The sequence below is a fragment of the Erinaceus europaeus genome, chromosome 23 (genome assembly GCF_950295315.1).
Source record: "Erinaceus europaeus chromosome 23, mEriEur2.1, whole genome shotgun sequence".
Lineage (NCBI taxonomy): Eukaryota > Metazoa > Chordata > Mammalia > Eulipotyphla > Erinaceidae > Erinaceus > Erinaceus europaeus.
This window is the reverse complement of record NC_080184.1, coordinates 2382030-2405022: the sequence shown is the minus strand read 5'-3', so window position 1 is coordinate 2405022 and position 22993 is coordinate 2382030. Positions and strand designations below refer to the sequence as shown.

Genomic DNA, 22993 nt, shown 5'->3' with positions numbered 1-22993 from the left:
CTGCCAGAGAGTGAGATCATCCCATATTCATCCTTCTGTTTCTGACTGATTTCACTCAACATGAATTTTTCAAGGTCCATCCAAGATCGGCTGAAAACGGTGAAGTCACCGTTTTTTACAGCTGAGTAGTATTCCATTGTGTATATACCACAACTTGCTCAGCCACTCATCTGTTGTTGGACACCTGAATTGTTTCCAGGTTTTGCCTATTACATATTGTGCTGCTAAGAACACATGTGCACACAGATCTATTTGGATGGGTGTGTTGGGTTCCTTACGATCTATCCCCAGGAGAGGAATTGCAGGGTCATAGGGTAGGTCCATTTCTAGCCTTCTGAGAGTTCTCCAGACTGTTCTCCACAGAGGTTGGACCAATTTGCATTCTCATCAGCAGTGTAGGAGGGTTCCTTTGACCCCACACCCTCTCCAGCATTTGCTGCTGTTACCTTTTCTGATGTATGACATTCTCACAGGAGTGAAGTGATATCTCATTGTTGTCTTGATTTGCATTTCTCTGACAATCAGAGACTTGGAGCATTTTTTCATGTGTTTCTCGGCCTTTTGGATCTCTTCTGTGGTGAATATTCTGTCCAAGTCCTCCCCCCATTTTTGGATGGGGTTATTGTCTTGTTGTTGAGTTTGGCAAGCTCTTTATATATGTTGGTTATTAAACTCTTATCTGATGTATGGCATGTAAAGATCTTCTCCCATTCTGTGAGGGGTCTCTTGGTTTGGGTAGTGGTTGCTTTTGCTGTGAAGAAGCTTTTTAATTTGATGTAGTCCCATAGGTTTATACTTGCCTTAGTCTTCTTTGTAATTGGATTCGTTTCATTGAAAATGTCTTTAAAATTTATGTGGAAAAGAGTTCTGCCAATATTTTCCTCTAAGTATTTGATAGTTTTTGGTCTAACATCCAAGTCCTTGATCCACTTGGAATTTACTTTTGTATTTGGTGAAATACAGTGATTCAGTTTCATTCTTCTGCATGTTTCAACCCATTGTTTCCAACACCATTTGTTGAAGAGACTCTGCTTTCCCCATTGAATAGTCTGAGCCCCTTTGTCAAAGATTAGATGTCCATAGGTGTGGGGCCTCATTTCTGGGCTCTCAATTCTATTCCACTGGTCAGTGTGTCTGTTCATGTTCCAGTACCAAGAAGTTTTGATGACAGCGGCCCTATAATATAGTTTGAGATCTGGCAGTGTGATGCCTCCGGTTCTGTTCTTTTTTCTCAAGATTGTTTTGGCAATTCTAGGTCTTTTCTGGTTCCAGATAAACATTTGTAGCATTTTTTCTATTCTCCTAAAAAATGTGCTTGGGATCTTGATGGGGATAGCATTAAATTTGTAGATGGCTCTGGGTAATATATTCATTTTGATGATGTTAATTCTTCCAACCCATGAACATGGAATATCTTCCCACTTCTTTGTGTCTTTTTCAATTTCTTTGAGTAGTGACTCATAATTTTCAGTATACAAGTCTTGAACTTCCTTGGTTAGATTTACTCCTAGATATTTTATTGTTTTTGTTGCTATAGTAAAAGGAATTGATTTCTGGATTTCAATTTCTTCTAACTTAGTGTTTGCATAGAGGAATGCCACTGACTTTTGAATGTTAATTTTATAGCCTGACACCTTACTGTATTGCCTGATGATTTCCAAAAGCTTCTTGCTGGATTCTTTAGGTTTTTCTATGTATACTATCATGTCATCTGCAAATAAGGAGAGTTTGACTTCTTCTCTTTCAATCTGTATCCCTTGAATTCCTTGCTCCTGCCTGATTGCTATGGCAAGAACTTCCAACACTATGTTGAATAGTAATGGTGATAGTGGACAGCCCTGTCTAGTACCTGATCTGAGGGGAAATGCTTCCAGTTTTTCACCAATGAGTATGATGTTGGCTGTAGGTTTGCTATATATAGACTCCACTATCTTCAGGAATTTTCCATCTATTCCCATTTTTTGTAGTGTTTTGATCCTAAAGGGATGTTGTATTTTGTCAAAGGCTTTCTCTGCATCTATTGATATGGCCATGTGGTTTTTGGTCTTGCTTTTGTTGATGTGGTGGATCACATTGATTGATTTACGTATATTAAACCAACCTTGCATGCCTGGGATAAACCCCACTTGGTCATGATGAACAGTCTTTTTGATATACTGCTGTATCCGGTTGGCTAGAATTTTGTTTAATATTTTCGCATCTATGTTCATCAGAGATATTGGTCTGTAGTTTTCTTTTTTGGTTGTGTCCCTGTCTGCTTTTGGTATCAGGGTGATGTTGGCTTCATAGAAGCTGGCAGGGAGTATTCCAGTGACTTCAATCTTCTCAAAGACTTTTAAAAGTAGAGGTATTAGTTCTTCTTTGAAGGTTTTGTAGAATGCATTTGTAAAACCATCTGGTCCAGGACTTTTATTTTTGAGGAGATTTTTGATAACTGTTTCAATTTCATTAGCTGTGCTGGGCCTGTTCATGTTATCCACTTCCTCTTTACTTAGTTTTGGAAGTTGGTAGGTATCTAAGAAATCGTCCATTTTTCCAGGTTCTCTAGCTTGGTGGCATATAGTTGTTCATAGAAGCCTCTCATGATATGTTGAATTTCTGCAGTGTCTGTTGTGATATCTCCTCTTTCATTTACTATCCAATTTATTTGGGTCTTCTCCCTTTTGTTTTGTGAGTCTGGCTAAAGGTTTGTCGATTTTGTTCACTCTTTCGAAGAACCAACATTTACTTTCGTTGATCTTTTGTATGGTTTTCCTATTCTCAATGTTGTTTATTTCTGCCCTAACTTTAGTGATTTCTGACCTTCTCGTTGCTTTAGGCTTCCTTTGTTGTTCTTCTTCTAGGTCTTTAAGATGTGCAATCAGGCTGTTTATTTGTGCTTTTTCTTATTTCCTAATGTGTGCTTGTATAGCTGTGAACTTCCCTCTTAGGACTGCTTTAGCTGTGTCCCAAATATTTTGAGAGCTTGTGTCTTCATTTTCATTGAAGTCTCGAAACATTTTGATTTCTTCCTTGATTTCCTCTTTGACCCAAAAGTTGTTAAGAAGTGTACTGTTGAGCTTCCACATTTTGGGATTGTTACTAATCTTTTGTTGATTGTTAAGTGTTAGTTTAATTCCACTGTGGTCTGAGAAGATGCTTGGGATGATTTCAATGCTCTTGAATTGGCTGATGCTGTCTTTGTAGCCTAACATATGGTCTATCCTTGAGAATGACCCATGTGGACTTGAGTAAAATGTGTATTCCAGTTTCTTGGGATGAATGACTCTGAAAATGTCCAATAGTTCTAGTTTATCTATCTCTTCATTTAGCTCCCTTATGTCTTTATTGATTTTCTGCCTGGATGATCTGTCAAGTTGAGAGAGTGGGGTGTTGAAGTCCCCTACTATGATTGTGTTACTGTTAATATATTGCTGTAGCTCTTTCAGTAGAAGTTTGATATATTTAGATGGCTTCTCATTGGGTGCATAGATGTTAATAATTGTTAGGTCCTCTTGATTTACTGATCCTCTGAGCATTAAGTAGTGTCCATTCCTATATTTTTTAATCTTATCTATTTTAAAGTCTATCATATCAGATATAAGAATAGCTGTTCCTGCCCTTTTTTGTGGGCCATTGGCTTGTATGATAGTTTTCCATCCTTTCACTTTAAGTCTGTGTGTTTGTCTTGTTGAGTTAGGTGGGTTTCCTGTAGACAGCATATTGTTGGGTTGTGTTTTCTGATCCATCTTCCTACTCTGTGTCTTTTAATAGGTGAATTCAGGCCATTGACATTTATTGATATCAAAGATTGAAGATATTTTAATGCCATTCTTGTAGAGTTTTAGAGTGTTTTGATGTATGTCCTATTTGTGGTGGTCTGATTATTTATAGGAGACCTTCCAGAACTTCTTTCAGGGCAGGCTTGGTGATAGTTGATTCCTTCAACTGTTGCTTGTCTGAGAAGGTTTTGATGCCTCCATCTAGTCTGAATGACAGTCTAGCAGGATATAGTAGTCTTGGCTGAAAGCCTTTCTCATTGAGCACTCGATAGATATCTTGCCATTCTCTTCTGGCCTGTAGTGTTTGTATGGAGAAGTCTACTGCTAATCTTATGGGTTTTCCTTTGTAGGTGACTCTTTGTTTTTCTCTTGCAGCCTTCAGGATCCTTTCTTTATCCTTATTCCTTTCCATTCTAAGTATGATATGTCTTGGTGTGTTTAGGTCTGGGTTAATTCTGTTTGGGACCCTCTGGGCTTCTTGAATCTTTATGTCTTTGATGTTGTCTAGACTAGAGAAATTTTCAGTTATTATGGCCTGGAAAATGCTTTCTTCCTCTCCTTCTCTTTCTTCCTCTGGTATGCCAATAATGCGTATATTGTTTCTTTTGAAGTCATCCCATAGGACTCTGTTGTTGTTTTCAGCATCTCTTAATCTCTTTTTGAGATCTCTTACTTCTTTTTTAGTTGTCTCTAATTCATCCTCAATCTTGCTAATTCTGTCTTCAGCCTCATAGATTCTATTCTCTGTGCCCTCTACTGTTTTCTGGAGTTCATCTATTTTGTTGCCCTGCTCTGATACTGTTTTAGTTTGTTCAGCTAGTTGCATTCTTAGCTCAGTGATTTCAGCTTTCAGCTCTCTAATAACCATGAGATAATTAGTATTTTCTTCCATATTCTCATTTGTTGTTCCTGTATTTCTGATTATAATTTTTTCAAATTCTTTACTCACTCCTGTTATTATTTCCTTAGCTAATGTTTGGATGTTGAACTCATTATTTTGTGCTTCACCCTCTGGAGGACTTTTAGCTGGACTCTTGTTCTGGTTCAATTCTCCAATATTTCTTCTTGTTGTTTTAACCATTTTATATATTATGTTATGAGTTCCCTTTATCAGTACTTTTCAAATTATTGATCACTATTGCCTGGATTGACTTGTGTCTAAGTAAGTTAATTAAAGGGTTCACAGTGGTGGAAGTTAGCAGTTATTTCAATAGTATTTAAATCTCTGAGTTGGAGCTCAGTGGTTTAAAAGCCTCTTTTTTTTTTCTTCCCTGTAGGCTATGGGAGCCTGAGGGCTTTTAAACTATCACTAGGCTTCTTAGCTTAATCACTGACTCCTGACCAAGAGATAAAGCAGGGTGTGGCAGAGATAACCCAGTGGTTATGCAAAGAGACTTTCACAGCCCCTCAGCTATGCCACCGAGGTATAGGTCTTCTCCCGAGTTTCCCGGTTAGATCTCTGTGCCCTGGTGTCCCTCCCTGTTGCTGCTCCAGATTCTGAGGGTAGTAGCAATGGAGACTCAGAGTTGTACTTGGTGAGTCTCTGGGGAGTCCTTTCCTCCCTTCAGCTGTCCCCTTGTTGTGGAGCAGACTGGAGGTGGTGTCTCCACTGATAAACTGCTGAATGTTAGCAGTCACTTAATCTCTCCTTAGGCCCCTCTCTCCTCTCTGTCACCAGCCACGCGTGTTTGTACTCACAGGTGATTTACTGGGTTCCTGTGGTCATTCTAGTCCTGTCTTGTTTCGGTCCAGGTGGTCTCCTTTGGTATTCCTAGTTGATCCGGGAGAGGAGAGGAGAGGAGAGGAGAGGAGAGAAAGCGATCTCTCTCTCTTTCTTTCTTTCTTTCATTCCCTTTTGTTGCCCTCGTTGTTTTATTGTTGTTGTTACTGCTGTCATCGTTATTGGATAGACAGAGAGAAATGGAGAGAGGAGGGGAAGACAGAGAGAGGGGGAGAGAAAGACAGACACCTGCAGACCTGCTTCACCGCCTGTGAAGCGATTCCCCTGCAGGTGGGGAGCTGGGGGCTCGAACTGGGATCCTTATGCCGATCCTTGTGCTTTGTGCCATATTAACCCACTGCATTACAGCCCAGCTCCCTAGAAATAAATTTGATTTTTTTTTAGAAATAAATTTTAAACGATGGGGCCATTGTAGGTGCCAAGAGTGCTACTCTGCCCACCCCTTCTTCCTCTTGATCTCTCTCTCATAAAGTGATTAGTACATCCCAGTCTCTGGAAGTTTCTAGAAACATCTAGGCATTTCTATAGAAAGATATAAATAAATAGGGTGGGGTAGATAGCATAATGGTTATGTGAACAGACTCTCATGCCTGAGGCTCCAAAGTTCCAGGTTCACAACCATAAGCCAGAGCTGAGCAGTGCTCTGGTGTTTCTCTCTGTGTCTGTCTCTGTCTGCATCTAAATAAAATAAATGAAATATATTTTTTAAAAGTTTTTTTAAAAGATATAAATAAATAAATAAATAAATAAATAAATAAAGATGGGGTAGATAGCATCATGGTTCTGCAAAGAAACTCTCCTGCCTGAGGCTCCCAAGTCCCAGGTTCAATCCCCCACACCACTATCAGCCAGAGCTGAGCAGGGCTCTGGTAAAAATAATAATAAATAAGGAGCCGGGCGGTAGCTCAGTGGGTTAAGCGCAGGTGGTGCAAAGTGCAAGGACCAGCGTAAGGATCCCAGTTTGAGCCCCCTGGCTCCCCACCTGCAGGGGAGTCACTTCCCAGGCGGTGGAACAGGTCTGCAGGTGTCTGTCTTTCTCTCTCCCTCTCTGTCTTCCCCTCTTCTTTTGAAGAAAGGCCACCTACCTGCCCGACCCCCCCCCCCCCCCCCCGTCAGCTATGACAACAAGGACGGTTATATCACCAACTATTTCGCACTGGGCAGCCGGACCAGGTCCTGGAGGCCAGGTGAGGGGCGGGGGGGCACTCCCAGGATCCCCCTTGCAGCCCTGCAGCCCCCCTGAACGCAGCCCTTCCTCTCCTCCTCCTCCTCTTCCTCCTTCTCCTCCTCTTCCTCCTCCTCCTCTTCTTCCTTCTCCTTCTCCTCCGTTCTCCTCCTCTTCCTCCTCCTCCTCCTCCTCTTCCTCCTCCTCCTCCTTCTCTTCCTCCTTCTCCTCTTCTTCCTTCTCCTCATTCTCCTCCTTATCTTCCTCTTCCTCCTTCTCATCTTCCTCCTCCTCCTCCTCTTCCTCCTCCTCCTCCTCCTCCTCCAAGAAATCCTTCCACCCCCACAAAGCCTCTTTTGCAACGTCCTCCATGGTGTATCTGGCAGTGAATGTCTCCCCAGGGTCGGGTAGGGTGGGGGGAGGCCCAGAGAATGTCCCTTTGTCCCCACCCCACACACACCCCATCATCCCCCCAAGCCTGGTGCCAACCGCACCAAGCACGGCTCCCACAAGGCCCCTGTGTGTCCCTTGGAGTCCCCAGAGCGAGGACAGAGAAAGGCCTGGCTGTCTCCTCTGAGGGGCCATTCAGCCCCTGGGAGCCCCCCCTCCAGGAACTTCTAGAAGCTGCTGTGCACAGCCCCTACCCCTACCCCCACTCCCACCCTGCTCTGCGCAGCTGGGCTCTGCCAGGGTGGGAGTTAGGAGGAAAAGAGATGGGAGAGATGAGGGGGGAGAGAAGGTTCCAGAAAGCGGCCCAAGACCCCAGGCAGACAGCCCCAAACCACAGACACCAAGCACCCACAGTGACCCGGGTGGCTGTGACATGGATGAGTGAATGAGGCAAGCTCTGGTGACAAAAGAAATGAAAGATCAACTAGAAGAAGGAGAAGGAGGAGAAAGAAAGAAAGAGAAAAGAAAAAGAAAGAAAGAAAGGGAAGGAAGGAAGGAAGGAAAGACTGGCAGATCAGGTGGTGGTGCACCTGTCTAAGTGCACACACTATAGAGCACAAGGACCCAGGTTCAAGCCCCCGGTCCCCACTTGCAGGGAGAAATCTTCACAAGGGGTGAAGCAGGGCTGCAGGTGTCTCTCTGTCTCTCTCCCTCTCTTTCTCCCCCTCCTCTCTCAAATTCTGGCTGTCTATCCAATTAATAAGGATATTTTCTTAAATTTTATTTATTAATTATCAGGTAAAGACAGAGAGAAACTGAGAGGGGAGGGAGAGATAGAGAGGGAGAGAGACAGAGAGACTCTGCAGCCCTGCTTCACTACTCGCAAAGCTTTCCCCCTGCAGGTGGGGACTGGGGCTCGAACCCAGATCCTTACACACTGTAATGTGTGTGCTTAACCAGGTATGCCATCTGGCCCCCTTAATAAAGATAATTTTAAAGGGGGGGTGCAGGAGGTGGTGCACCTGGTTAATTCCTCACATGACAGTGCACAAGGATCCAGGTTTGAGCCCCCAGTCCCCACCTGCAGGGGGGAAGCTTCACAAGGGGTGAAGCAGGTCTGCAGGGGTCTCTCTGTCTCTCCCCCCCTCTGTCTCCCTGTTTCTCTCCATTTCTGTCTCTATCCAATAATAAATACATTTTTAAAATGTTAAAGCCAGTTCCCCAGGTAGGGGGGTATCTCCCAGGTCTGGGGATGTCTCACAACTGCCACCAGTTAGGACAAAACCCACCCCCCTTCCTTCTCAACCACACCTATTTTTTGAGGGGGGCAGCCTATGGGGACCCCTTTCTCCAATGATGCCCCCAAAAAGCAGAGGGAACCAGCAGGGTCTTGGGACCCTGGCGTGCCCGGCTTCTCCCTGCAGGGCTGGTTCAGGGGTACTTCCCCCCAAAAAAAGTCAGTCCTGAGAGGTGGGGGGCACAGGAGGGACCCCCATGCCCAGGGCTGAGCCCCAAACCAGCCCCGTTCAGCACAACCATCCCCACCCCAGTGTTTCTCCTTCTTATTCTCTCTCTCTCTCAGCTGTAGTAAACAATTCAGAAACAGCAATTAGGATGGACCGAGTTCTTGGCTCCAAGGTCCCTGGTTCCATCCCCAGCAGCACCGGAGGCTGGAACTGAGCAGGGCTCTGGGTAAAATAATTCTTCATTTATGATTATTGTTATTGTTATTGTTGCTGATGGGGCTGGGGAGACAACAGAATGGTTCTGCACAATGACTCTCCTACCTTGGTGTCTTGCACCAAAGTCAAAGACTCTGGGATGGGGAGGGGGGGGAGAGGGGTCAGGTCCTGGAACATGATGACACAGGAGGACCTAGTGGAGGTTGAATTGTTATGTGGAAAACTGGGAAATGTTACACATGTACATACCACCGTGTTTTGTTGTTGTTGTTGTTGTTGTTCTTGCCTCCAGGGTTATTGCGGGGGCTCAGTGCCTGCACCACGAGTCCACTGCTCCTGGAGGCCATTTTTTCCCCTTTTGTTACCCTGGTTATTTTACCATTGTTGTGGTTATTATAATCATTGTTATTGATGTCGTCGTTGTTGGATAGGACAGAGAGAAATGGAGAGAGGAGGGGAAGAGAGAGAGGGGGAGAGAAAGACAGACACCTGCAGACCTGCTTCACCGCCTGGGAAGCGACTCCCCTGCAGGTGGGGAGCTGGGGGCTCAAACCAGGATCCTTCCACCGGTCCTTGCCCTTTGCGACACATGCTCTTAACCCGCTGCGCTACCGCCCGACCCCCCAAACCACTGTATTTTACTGTTGACTATCAGCCATGAGTCCCTCCCAATAAAGAAATTTAAAAAAAAAATGATTCTGGGAGTCAGTCAGGCTGTAGCGCAGCAGGTTAAGCGCAGGTGGCGCAAAGTGCAAGGACCGGCGTTAAGGATCCCGGTTCGAGGCCCCGGCTCCCCACCTGCAGGGGAGTCGCTTCACAGGCGGTGAAGCAGGTCTGCAGGTGTCTATCTTTCTCTCCCCCTCTCTGTCTTCCCCTCCTCTCTCCATTTCTCTCTGTCCTATCCAACAACGACGACATCAATGGTGACTACAACAATAAAACAGCAAGGGCAACAAAAGGGAATAAATAAATAATAATAAAAAAATTTTTTTAAATGATTCTCCTGCCTGAGGCCCTGAGGTCCCAGGTTCTTATCCCCAGCTCCACCTCATTCAAAGCTGAGCAGGACTCTGGTCTCTTTGTAGCTCTGTCTCTTTCTCTGGGCATCTCTCTTATTAAAATAAATGAAATGTAGGCTGGTGGTATCACACCTGGTTAATCATACATATTACAAAGTCCAAGGAACCGGGTTTGAGTCCCCCAGTTCCCACCTGCAGGCTGGTGAGGCAGGTCTGCAGGTGTCTCTCTGTCTCTCTCCCTCTCTATCTCTCCTTTCCCTCTCAACTTCTGGCTATCTCTATCCAATAAATAAATAAAGATAGTGAAAATAATAATAAGTAAAATAGGAGGTTAAGGAGACAGCACAGTGGTTCTCCAAAAAGACTCTCCTACCTGAGGCTCTGATGGCCCAGGTTCAATCACCAGCACCACCATCAGTCAGAGCTGAGCAGGTCTCTAGCAAAATAAATAAATAAACTTAATTAGTTTTGTTGGGCAGTAGTGCAGTGGGTTAAGCACATGTGGCGCAAAGCGCAAGGAGCGGCGTGAATATCCCGGTTCGAGCCCCCGGCTTCCCACCTGCAGGGGAGTCGTTTCACAGGCGGTGAAGCAGGTCTGCAGGTGTCTGTCTTTCTCTCCTCCTCTCTGTCTTCCCCTCCTCTCTCCATTTCTCTCTGTCCTAGCCAACAATGATGACATCAATAACAATAATAACTGCAACAATAAAAGACAGCAAGGACAAGAAAAGGGGATAAATAAGTAAATATAAATAAAATTAATTAGTTTTCTTTCAGGTGTATGTGAATTACAAGAGAGGAGCAGAGCCTCCCTCTGGCACCTATGGTGCTGGGAATTGAACCCTGGCCCTCATGCTTGAGAGTCTAAGGATTATCCACTCCCTGGCGCCAGAGCTGAGAGGACACTGGTCACCCTGAGGTCTGGGGCCACCAGGCCAGGAACCATTCCCTGCTGAATCAGTCCTGGGGAGGTGGGCTTGAAAGAGAGACTTCCTGGGATGTCCCAGCTGGAGGTGACCAGCGGAAATAGCTCCCTCCACAACACCACCCCCCCAAAAAAAAAATCTGACCTTCACTTGTGTTCCAGCCCAGGAACTGACCCCCCCACAAGCCCCTGTGATAACATTAACTCTGACCGTTACAAATGTGTCATTTATTCTGGGAAGATCACTGGGTTATAACTGGGGCATCGTTTTCCCCAGCGCCTCCTCCCTCCAGAGGTGGGTGGGCTGTCAATACTTGGGGCTGAGGACATTCAGAGAAGCAAAAGGGCACACAGTGAAAGAAAGAGAAAGAAAGAAAGAAAGAAAGAAAGAAAGAAAGAAAGAAAGAAAGAAAGAAAGAAGGAAAGAAAGAAAGAAAGAGGGAGGGAGGGAGGATGGAAGGAAGGAAGGAAGGAAGGAAGGAAAAGGAAGAAAGAAAGAAAGAGAGAGAGAGAGAGAGGGAGGGAGGGAGGGAGGGAGGATGGAAGGAAGGAAGGAAGGAAGGAAGGAAAAGGAAGGAAGAGAGAAAAGAAGGTGGAGAGCCGGGGGCTCAACCCGATCCTTACGCCAGTTCTTGAGCTAAATAAAAGTCTCTTAAAGCATCTCTTGAGTCTTCTGTCTCCCCTGAGGCTGGGGAGGTGCTGAAGGCCGGGCTATGTCCCAGACCCCCCCACAGCCCACCCCAACAGGCCAGCAAGCTGGGGGAGGGGGTGACATGCGCCCCCAAAAGGCTGCTGGGGGGGAGGCTGTGGAGAGAGGAACTAGACAGGAAGGACTGGGGGGGGGGTGGGCAGGACAGGGGGGGGGTGCATCAGCCCCGGTTGACCCCAGGGGGAGGAAAGGGAGTCCCCAGTGCACCTCCAGAGGCCTCCCCTCCTTCCCCATGTCCCCTCCACCCTGCGCCCAAGGGTGTGGGTGACCCTGGTGGAGGGAGGGGGGCCCAGTGCACCCCCAGAGGCTTCCCCGGACCCCAACGAGAGTGCCCCCTCCTCCCCCATATCCCCTCCACCTTGCACCCAAGGGTGTAGGTGACCCTGGTGGAGGGAGGGGGCCCAGCGCACCCCCAGAGGCTTCCCCGGACCCCAACGAGAGTGCCCCCACCTCCCCCATGTCCCCTCCGCCCTGCACCCAAGGGTGCGGGTTCACCAGTCCAGGTCTTTTTTTTTTTTTCTTATTTTAATATCTTATTATTTTTTACCAGAGCACTGTTCAGCTCTGGCTTATGGTGGTGTAGGGGATTGACCCTGGGTCTTTGGAGCCTCATGCGTGAGCGTCTGTTTGCACAACCATTATGCTGTCTACCCCCACCCCAGCCCTGGTTGACCCTAGTTGGGGAGCAGGGCAGCGCACCCCCAGAGGCTCCCCGGACCCCAGTGAAGGCGCCCCCTCCTCCCCCATGACCCTCCACCCTGCACCCAAGGGCGCGGGTGCACCGGCCCAGGCTGATTCGCGCGGTGGGCTCCCCGCAGCCCCACCCCACCCCCACCCTGCCTTCCCCGCACCCAGCATCCCGGGGGCGGGGCGGGGCGGGGCGGGCTGCTGACGCGCGGCCGAGGCTCCTCCAGGGCCGTCACCCAGGGGCTCAGCTCCCAGCTCCGCCGCCTCCAGCACCCAGCACCCAGCACCCAGCACCCAGCACCATGCGGGAGATTGTGCATCTGCAGGCCGGCCAGTGTGGAAACCAGATCGGAGCCAAGGTGCGCCGGGTGGCTGGGCGGGTGGCGGGGGAGGGGACCCCACGAAGCCAGCCGGGCACCCCAAGGTGCGGAGTGCGGGGCGGGGGGGGGAAGGAGAAGGGAAATGGAGCTGAGAACAAAGCCCGGGGGGAGAGGGGGGTGGGGCGCACAGAGAGCCCCCCAAACACTCCCCTGCTCTGGGCTATAAGTGGGGGCAGGGGGACAGAGTGGGGGGCAGATGGCAGGTCCCCCCACACACACACACACACCCGCCTGAGTGCCGCTGCATCCCTCCTTCCCCCCTCTGGTCCCCATTTCAGTGCGGGGGTGGGGGTGGGGGGCAGGTGGCTTCTCTGGAGGTGGTGGGGAGCTGGAGGGGAAGTTGGGGAGGCATGGAGGAGAGGAGGGGAGGAGAAGGGATGGCGGAGGGAGAGCTGCACCCGCCCCCCCACTCCTGACACCATCGCCGCCCGCCCCCCACGCCGCCCTCCAGTTCTGGGAGGTGATCAGTGACGAGCATGGCATTGACCCCACGGGCGCCTACCACGGGGACAGTGACCTGCAGCTGGAACGGATCAACGTGTATTACAACGAGGCCACAGGTACCGGACCCCAACCCCGGACCCCCTCACCCAGGGACCCCCTCACCCACCCTGGGACACACCTCACCCAGGGACGCTCACCCTCCCAGGGGACCCCAACCCATGGACCCCCCTCACCCACCCAGGGACCCCTGGACCCCCTCATCCAGGGACCCCCCTCACCCTGCGACCCACACCCATCAAGGGACCCTCACCCACCCAGGGGACCCCCCACCCAGGGACCCCCCACACCCAGGTACCCCCTCACCCAGGGACCCTCACCCACCCAGGGGACCCCCACCCAGGGCCCCCCCTCATCCAGGGACACCCACCCAGGGGACCCCCTCCACCCAGGGAACCCCCACCCAGGGGACCCCCCCCACCCAGGGAACCCCCACCCAGGGGACCCCCCTCACCCTGGGAACCCCCTCACCCTGGGACCCTCACCCACCCAGTGGACTCCCACTCAGGGACTCTTACTCAGGGAAACCGAACCCAGGGAACCCCCATTCAGGGACCTCCTCCACCCAGGGACCCCACCTACCCAGGGGTGCCCCATCCAAGGACCCCCCTCACCCAGGGGTCCCCCCCACCCAGAGGGACCTCCACCCAAGGGACACACACACACCCCATCCCCAAGCCTGTTCCCACCACCCCCCTCCCTCTCCCTCCGGCCTCACCCCAGCTGCCTTCCATCTGCTCACTCTACCCCCCACCCACACACCCCACACTGGCAGGAGGGAATTATGTGCCCAGAGCTGTGCTGGTGGACCTGGAACCCGGGACCATGGACTCCGTCCGCTCGGGGCCCTTTGGACAGATCTTCCGGCCTGACAACTTCGTGTTCGGTGAGTCCATGTGAACAGTGATGGGGTGGGGAAGGACAGTCAGGTCACATGGCGAGCTACAGAGGAGAGGGCAGGGAAGTGTGGAGGACTTCCTAGAGGAGGTGACCTTTTTCATCTACCAGCGGGAAGATCCCATCCCTATCAGCATTCCACTAACACTATCTGAGCACCTATAGCCTTTCAGACGCCAGCTACTCCAGTCCCCTGAGGAGGTGGGTGGAGGGGTGGGAGGAGGTGGGGGGCAGGGGGTGGTGGGGAGGGTTGGGACTCAGCCAGAAACAACAGATCCCAGGTCACTAAAGGAGAGAGAATGGAGTGAGCTCAGTTAGACTGTGAGTCATTGACTGGACCTGCCTGTGACTTTGAAATGTCTATTTCACATTTTAAAAAAAATTTCTAAAACAAACAAAAAAAATTATTAGTGATTTACTAATGATTGACAAGATGGTGGAATATCAGGGGTCCAATTCCACACAGTTCCCACCACCAGAGTTCTGTGTCCCATCCCCTCCATTGGAAGCTTCCCTATTCTTTATCCTTCTGGGAGTCTGGACCCAAATTATTTATAGGGAGCAGCAGGTGGGAGAGAAAGAGCCCAGAGTCCTGCTCAGCTCTGGCTGATGGTGATGCTGGGGCTTGAACCCAGGACCTCAGAGCCTCAAGCAGGAGAGTGTTTTGCAGAATCACTGTGCTGTATTATTATTATTATTATTATTATTATTATTATTATTATTTTCCCCAGAGTCCTGCTCAGCTCTAGCTGATGGTGGTGCTGGGGCTTGAACCCGGGACCTCAGAGCCTCAAGCAGGAGAGTGTTTTGCAGAATCACTGTGCTGTATTATTATTATTATTATTATTATTTTCCCCAGAGTCCTGCTCAGCTCTAGCTGATGGTGGTGCTGGGGCTTGAACCTGGGACCTCAGAGCCTCAGGCAGGAGAGTGTTTTGCAGAATCACTGTGCTGTATTATTATTATTATTATTATTATTATTATTATTATTTTCCCCAGAGTCCTGCTCAGCTCTAGCTGATGGTGGTGCTGGGGCTTGAACCTGGGACCTCAGAGCCTCAGGCAGGAGAGTGTTTTGCAGAATCACTGTGCTGTATTATTATTATTATTATTATTATTATTATTATTATTATTATTTTCCCCAGAGTCCTGCTCAGCTCTAGCTGATGGTGGTGCTGGGGCTTGAACCTGGGACCTCAGAGCCTCAGGCAGGAGAGTGTTTTGCAGAATCACTGTGCTGTATTATTATTATTATTATTATTATTATTATTATTATTTTCCCCAGAGTCCTGCTCAGCTCTAGCTGATGGTGCTGCTGGGGCTTGAACCTGGGACCTCAGAGCCTCAGGCAGGAGAGTGTTTTTGCAGAACCGCTATGCTGTCTCCCTGGCCCTGGAATTACTGTTCAAAGGACTTTAGTTTCTGCAGTTCAAGGTTGAAAGTCCTCAAGGACTGTAAACTGTTGACTGTCATGCCAGGCACAGAGCCCAGCAAGGTGAATCTCAACTGAGTGTTGCTATTTTCAGGTTTTCCTGTGTCCCTTCTGTTTCCCCAGCACCATTCTTATGAGCTGGTGAAATAGCTCACAGAAAATGAAAGAAAGAAAGAGAGAAAGAGAGAAAGGAAGGAAGGGAGAAGAGATAGAGACAGTGGTCCGGGAGGTGGCACAGTGGATAAAGCATCAGACTCTCAAGCATGGGGTCCTGAGTTCAATCCCCGGCAGCACATGGACCAGAGTGATGTCTGGCTCTTAGTCTTTCTCTCTCTTACCCTGTCTTTCTCATTAGTAAATACAATCTTTTAAAAGACGGTGAAGCAGGTCTGCAGGTGTCTGTCTTTCTCTCCCCCTCTCTGTCTTCCCCTCCTCTCTCCATTTCTCTCTGTCCTATCTAACAACAACGACATCAATAGTAACTACAACAATAAAACAAGGGCAACGAAAGGGAAAATAAATAAATAAATATAAAAAGAGAGAGAAGGAGAGAAAGGGGCCAGGTGTTGCACACTTGGTTGAGCGCACGTTATACAGTGCACAAGGACCTGGGTTCAAGCTCCCGGTCCCCACCTACAGGGGGGAAATGTTGTGAGTGGTATCTCACAACATTTCTGTTGCAGGTATCATTTCTGGCTGCAGGTATCTCTCTGTCTCTCTCTCTCTCTCTCTCTCCCCCCTCTTGATTTCTGGCTGTCTCTATCCAATAATAAATAAAGATAATAAAGAAAGAAAATGTTTAAGATATCAATTAAAAAGAGACCTGCATCCCTGCTTCCCACCCACCCACCGCACCAGGGACTTGAACCGGGTCCTGTGCACTATAATGCATACGCTTAACCAGGTGTACACCGCCTGGCCCCTCCATCACTCCCCCATCCCTGGTCCAGAAAATCAGCCATCAGGTTCCATGGCAGGGGGCCTGTCAGCTTGGCTGCTGCCTCAGGAAATGGATGTGGAAAGGCAGAATGAGGCTGACCTCAGGGAGGGGTGCTGGGGGGGCCCTGGGAGGCTCTCCACAGGTCCGGCAGTGCGTTGGCCTTTGAGAAACTTGACCTTGGAGGTGAGGTTGCAAGGGGCTTATGGGGGCTGGTGGGAGGGAGAGAGGCCACCACGTGAGGAGCCAGAGAGACAGCTTGGCAGTGGGCTCGGAGGATGCCAAGGCCCATTTGTTTTGTTGCCATCAAGCCCCAGAGATGACCCTGGTGGCAATAAAAATAAATAATAATAATAATAATAATAATAATATGTTAGTGGGGGCTGGGTTAAGCGCACATGACGCAAAGCGCAAAGACCGGCGTGAAAATCCCGGTTCGAGCCCCCCGGCTCCCCACCTGCAGGGGCGTCGCTTCCCAGGCGGTGAAGCAGGTCTGCAGGTGTCTGTCTTTCTCTCCCCCTGTCTGTCTTCCCCTCCTCTCTCCATTTCTCTCTGTCCTCTCCAACGACGACGACAACAATCATAACTACAACAATAAAACCACAAGGGCAACAAAAGGGAATAAATAAATACAATAAATATAAAAAGAAAGAAAGAGAAAAGAAAAGAAAAGAAAAGAGACTCTCCTGCCTGAGGCCCTGAGGTCCCAGGTTCCATCCCCAGCACCACCATGAGCCAGAGCTGAGCAGGGCTCCGGTCTGTCTCTCTGTCTCTGTCTCTCTGTGTGTTTGTGTGTGTATCGCTCCTCCAAATAAAACGGAAATATCGGAAACACGGGTCCCCACCCGTCCCCTTCCCGCAGGCCAGTCGGGAGCCGGCAACAACTGGGCCAAGGGCCACTACACCGAGGGCGCGGAGCTGGTGGACGCGGTCCTCGACGTGGTCCGTAAGGAGGCGGAGAGCTGCGACTGTCTGCAGGGCTTCCAGCTGACCCACTCGCTGGGCGGGGGCACGGGCTCGGGCATGGGCACCCTGCTCATCAGCAAGATCCGCGAGGAGTTCCCCGACCGCATCATGAACACCTTCAGCGTGGTGCCCTCCCCCAAGGTCTCGGACACGGTGGTGGAGCCTTACAACGCCACCCTGTCCGTGCACCAGCTGGTGGAGAACACGGACGAGACGTACTGCATCGACAACGAGGCCCTGTACGACATCTGCTTCCGCACCCTGAAGCTCACCACCCCCACCTACGGGGACCTCAACCACCTGGTGTCGGCCACCATGAGCGGGGTGACCACCTGCCTGCGCTTCCCGGGCCAGCTCAACGCCGACCTGCGCAAGCTGGCCGTCAACATGGTGCCCTTCCCCCGCCTGCACTTCTTCATGCCCGGCTTCGCCCCCCTGACCAGCCGGGGCAGCCAGCAGTACCGGGCCCTGACGGTCCCCGAGCTGACCCAGCAGATGTTCGACGCCAAGAACATGATGGCCGCCTGCGACCCCCGCCATGGCCGCTACCTGACGGTGGCCGCCGTCTTCCGGGGCCGCATGTCCATGAAGGAGGTGGACGAGCAGATGCTCAGTGTCCAGAGCAAGAACAGCAGCTACTTCGTCGAGTGGATCCCCAACAACGTCAAGACGGCCGTGTGTGACATCCCGCCCCGGGGGCTGAAGATGGCCGCCACCTTCATCGGCAACAGCACGGCCATCCAGGAGCTGTTCAAGCGCATCTCGGAGCAGTTCACGGCCATGTTCCGGCGCAAGGCCTTCCTGCACTGGTACACGGGCGAGGGCATGGACGAGATGGAGTTCACCGAGGCCGAGAGCAACATGAACGACCTGGTGTCCGAGTACCAGCAGTACCAGGACGCCACGGCCGAGGAGGGCGAGTTCGAGGAAGAGGCCGAGGAGGAGGTGGCCTAAGAGGGGGGGCGCCCCAGCCCCAGCCCTGCCCAGACCAGCCCTGCGCCGTTGGCTTCCTGTCTGGCCTTGACTACCTGCCTGGCCCCCCGTGCTCGCTTCCTGTCTGGCTTTGACTACCTGCCTGGCCCGTGCTCGCTTCCTGTCTGGCCTTGACTATCTGCCTGGCCCGTGCTCACTTCCTGTCTGGCCTTGACTACCTGCCTGGCCCGTGCTCGCTTCCTGTCTGGCCTTGACTATCTGCCTGGCCCGTGCTCACTTCCTGTCTGGCTTTGACTACCTGCCTGGCCTGTGCTCACTTCCTGTCTGGCCTTGACTACCTGCCTGGCCCGTGCTCACTTCCTGTCTGGCCTTGACTATCTGCCTGGCCTTCGCTACCTGTTCAGCCTCCACTTCCTGTCTGACCTTCACCTCCTGTCCAGCCTTCACTTCCTATCTGACCTTCACCTCCTGTCCAGCCTTCACTTCCTATCCTGCCCTGGCCTTCAATTCCTGTCCAGACTCTACTTTCTGCCCTGGCCTTCAATTCCTGTCCAGCCTTCACTTCCTGTCTGGCCTTCACTTTGTGTCTGGCCTTCACTTCCTGTCCTGCCCTGGCCTTCAATTCCTGTCCAGCCTCTACTTTCTGCCCTGGCCTTCAATTCCTGTCCAGACTCTACTTTCTGCCCTGGCCTTCAATTCCTGTCTGGCCTTCACCTCCTGTCCAGCCTTCACTTCCTGTCTGGCCTTCACTTTGTGTCTGGCCTTCACTTCCTGCCCAGCCTCTACTTTCTCCTCTGGCCTTCCATTCCTGTCCAGCCTTCACTTCCTGTCTGGCCTTCACCTCCTGTCCAGCCTTCACTTCCTGTCTGGCCTTCACCTCCTGTCCAGCCTTCACTTCCTGTCTGGCCTTCACTTTGTGTCTGGCCTTCACTTCCTGTCCTGCCCTGGCCTTCAATTCCTGTCCAGACTCTACTTTCTGCCCTGGCCTTCAATTCCTGTCCAGCCTTCACTTCCTGTCTGGCCTTCACCTCCTGTCCAGCCTTCACTTCCTGTCTGGCCTTCACCTCCTGTCCAGCCTTCACTTCCTGTCTGGCTTTCACTTCCTGTCTGCCATCTACCCTTCCCCACCAACTAGGCTGCTGCTTTGACCCCTTAGAAGCTCCCCTCGGACCCCATCTGACTCCCCTCTGACCCTCATCCCTCCACCCCCACTCTGCCTCACTCAACCGCGACCCTGACTCACCTTTGACCCTGGAGACGACCCATATGACCTCCTGCCCCCCCTCCCAACCAGGTCTTCCAGCTCTGAGAACCCAGCCTCACCTCCAGGCCCCTGAGCTCTCCACCTTGAGTCCCGGGGGCCCATGTCAGTCAACCTTGACCCTCCAGCATGGCTCCCCCAGACTTAGAAGACCCCCGCCCGGGGCCATGCCCCCCACCCATCCTCTTTGGCTTCTGTTGCTGACCTTGACCCTGGTTGCAGTGGAGGGCAGAAGGGACCCCGGAGCATGAGGGAGAGAGGCCTCTGCACACCCAGGCCCCGCTCCCCAGCACCCACCACGCTTCACCCTCAAAAAATAAACTAAGTGCTACTCTGCCGTGTTACTGTCACGTGTGTTTTAACTTTCTCTTTTTTTAATATTTTCTTTATTTATTCACTTTTGTTGCCCTTTTTGTTATTGTTGTTGTTGGATAGGACAGAGAGAAATGGAGAGAGGAGGGGAAGACAGAGACGGGGAGAGAAAGACAGACACCTGCAGACCTGCTTCACTGCCTGTGAAGCGACTCCCCTGCAGGTGGGGACCCAGGGGCTCGAACCGGGATCTTCACACCAGTCCTTGCGCTTTGCGCCACCTGCTTTGCTCAACCCACTGCGCTACCACCCGATGCCCCAAATTTCTCTCTTTGTTTAAAAAAAAAAATTCTATTATCTTTATTTCTTGGATAGAGACAGAAATGAAAGGAAAGAGGAGACAGAGAAGAGAGACAGAGAGACACCTGCTTCACCACTCACAAAGCTTCCCCCCTGCAGGTGGGGACCAGGGGCTTGAACCTGGGTCCTTGTGCATTGTAACAGGTGCGCTCAACCAGGTGCACCACCACCCGGCCCCTGTTTTTGTTTTTGTTTTTGTTTATATCTACTCCAGAGCTCTGCTCAGCTCTGGCTGATGCTGGGGATTGAACCCAGGACCTCAGAGCCTCAGGCAGGAGACTCTTTTTCTTAGAAATATATTATTGGAAGTCAGGCGGTAGCGCAGCGGGTTAAGCGCAGGTGACGCAAAGCACAAGGAGCGGCGTAAGGATCCCGGCTCGAGCCCCCGGCTCCCCACCTGCAGGGGAGTCGCTTCCCAGGCGGTGAAGCAGGTCTGCAGGTGTCTGTCTTTCTCTCCCCCTCTCTGTCTTCCCCTCCTCTCTCCATGTCTCTCTGTCCTGTCCAACAACGACAGCAATAATAACAGTAACAAGGGCAACAAGAATGAAAAAGATGGCCTCCAGGAGCAGTGGATTGGTAGTGTTGGCACCGAGCCCCAGCGATAATCCTAGAGGCCAAAAAAAATAGATGATAGAAGATAGATAGACAGATTAGATATCTAGATAGATAGGTAGGTAGGTAGGTGGATGGATGGATAGATAGATAGATAGATAGATAGATAGATAGATAGATAGATAGATAGACAGACAGATGAGAGAGACCACCCTGCTGAGCTCTGGCTAGTGGTGGTGCTGGGAATTGAACCCAGGACATCAGAGCCTCAGGCAGGAGAGTCTGATGCAGAACCATCTTGCTGTCTCCTTAGTCTGCAGTAAGTTTTCACCTCCCCTGGGGAGGAACTGCAAGAAGCAAGGACTCTCTCTCGGGGGAAGCAGGAGAAAGGAGGCAGGCAGGAAAGGTGACACTGACTCTTCATTGTGTAGAGTGAGTCCCACACGACACTTGCCTTCTTAGAGCCGTTTCTTTCTTTCTTTCTTTTTTTTTTTTCTAACCAGGGTTATCACTGTCTACATAGTGATTCCACTGTATGTGGCCACCATTAATTTTCTGACAGACACTGAAGAGGGGAGAGGGGCTGAATGATGGCTGGTTGAGCACACAAGGCCCCTGGTTCGAGCCCTCGGTCCCCACCTGCAGGGGGAAAGTTTTTGGGTTTTTTAATTTTTTTTTATTCTCTTTATTTATTTATTGGATAGAGATAATCAGAAATGGAGAGGGGAGAGAGAGATAGAGAGACACCTGCAGTCCTTCTTCACCACTCGTGAAACTTTCCCCCTGCAGGTGGGGGCCAGGGGGCTCGAATCAGGGTCCTTGGGCACTGTAACATGAGCGCTCAACCAGTTTTGAGAGTGGCAAAGCAGGGTTGCAGGTGTCTCTCTGTCTCTCTCCCACTCTATCTCCCTCTTCCCTCTTGATTTCAGGCTGACTCTATTCAATAAATAAATAGAGAGAGAGAGAGGCCAGCATCCCTGCTCCACCACTCGTGAAGCTTGCCCCCTGCAGGCGGGGACTTGAGCCCAGGTCCTTGCGCGTTGTAACATGTGCGCTCAGTCAGATACGCCACCACCCGGGCCCTCTCTTGTCTCTCTGTATCTCCCCACACCCCTCCTCTTGATTTCTCTCTGTCTCTACCCAAATAAATCAATCAAATATTTTTTTAAAAAGAAAGAAAGATATATTAACAGAAGAAAGGCAAAAAGGGAGGATAAAGGGGAGAGAGAGAGAGAGAATAAGAATCGGAGCATCATTCCAGCAAGCGCAATGCCAGGGATCAAACTCGGGGGCTCCCTGTTCCCCGAATCATCGTCTCTCACACACTACTGAGAGCATCACACCCTCAAACAGACCTCCCCACACCTCCCTCCCCCTGGGGTCCCCACCCCCAGGCACAGTGTTCTGGCTCCTTTCTCTCCCTTATTGAGAACCACTTGGGTCTCACTCAGACTGAAACCAAAACCCAGATCTCAGAACTGGTCTCCAGCCCTGACAAACCACAGCCCCCAGGCCCCTCGTACAGAGAACCAAACCGCCAAGTGAGTGACCTTTGGGGCTCTGGACCCCGGCCAGCGAGAGCCCACCCCAGGGCCTTTGCACATGCCACAGATAGTGTTTCTTGCCCCAGGGAGGGTGTGCAGAGCTCGTCGCTCAGCCTGGAAGCTGCAGAAATAATTAACGGTGACACCTCCACGGACGGGCGGACAGGCGGGTGGGAGGACTCTCACTTCTCAGCCAGCACCCTCCCCTGCCCCCATCACAGCCTGAAAAAAGATCACTTCCTTTTTTTATTGATTTATTTTCCCCTTTGGTTGGCTGCTCTTGTTTTTTATTGTTGTTGGAGTTATTGTTGTTGTTGTTATTGATGTCATTGTTGTTGGATAAGACAGAGAGAAATGGAGAGAGGAGGGGAAGACAGAGAGGGGGAGAGAAAGACAGACACCTGCAGACCTGCTTCACCGCCTGGGAAGCGACTCCCCTGCAGGTGGGGAGCCGGGGGCTCGAACCGGGATCCTCACGCCGCTCCTTGTGCTTTGTGCCACGTGTGCTTAACCCGCTGCGCTACAGCCCGACTCCCAAGATCACTTCCTACTGTGGCCTTTCCTTTTAATTTTTTTTTCACCAGCAGTTAAATTTATTTCAATAGCTCCATGTGACATTTTTATCTTTTTTTTAAATTTTTATTTATTGGATAAAGACAGAGAGAGATTGAGAAGGGAGAGAAAGAGGGGGAAAAAGACAGGGCAAGGAGGGAGTCGGGCGGTAGCGCAGCGGGTTAAGCACATGTGGCGCAAAGCGCAAGGACTGGCTTATAGATCCCAGTTCGAGCCCCCGGCTCCCCACCTGCAGGGGAGTCGCTTCACAGGCCGGGAAGCAGGTCTGC

The 22993-nt window shown here is 50.6% G+C and overlaps 1 protein-coding gene across 1 annotated transcript; it reads left to right on the top strand.

Moving 5' to 3' along the window:
• Positions 1-12284: 12284 nt before the first annotated feature.
• Positions 12285-18217, top strand: TUBB4A (tubulin beta 4A class IVa). The gene is made up of 4 exons (XM_007524832.3): positions 12285-12435; positions 12908-13016; positions 13733-13843; positions 17086-18217. The coding sequence occupies exons 1-4, from the start codon at positions 12379-12381 to the stop codon at positions 18141-18143; spliced, it is 1335 nt and encodes a 444-aa protein (XP_007524894.1). The 5' UTR covers positions 12285-12378; the 3' UTR covers positions 18144-18217.
• The last annotated feature ends 4776 nt before the right edge of the window (positions 18218-22993 follow it).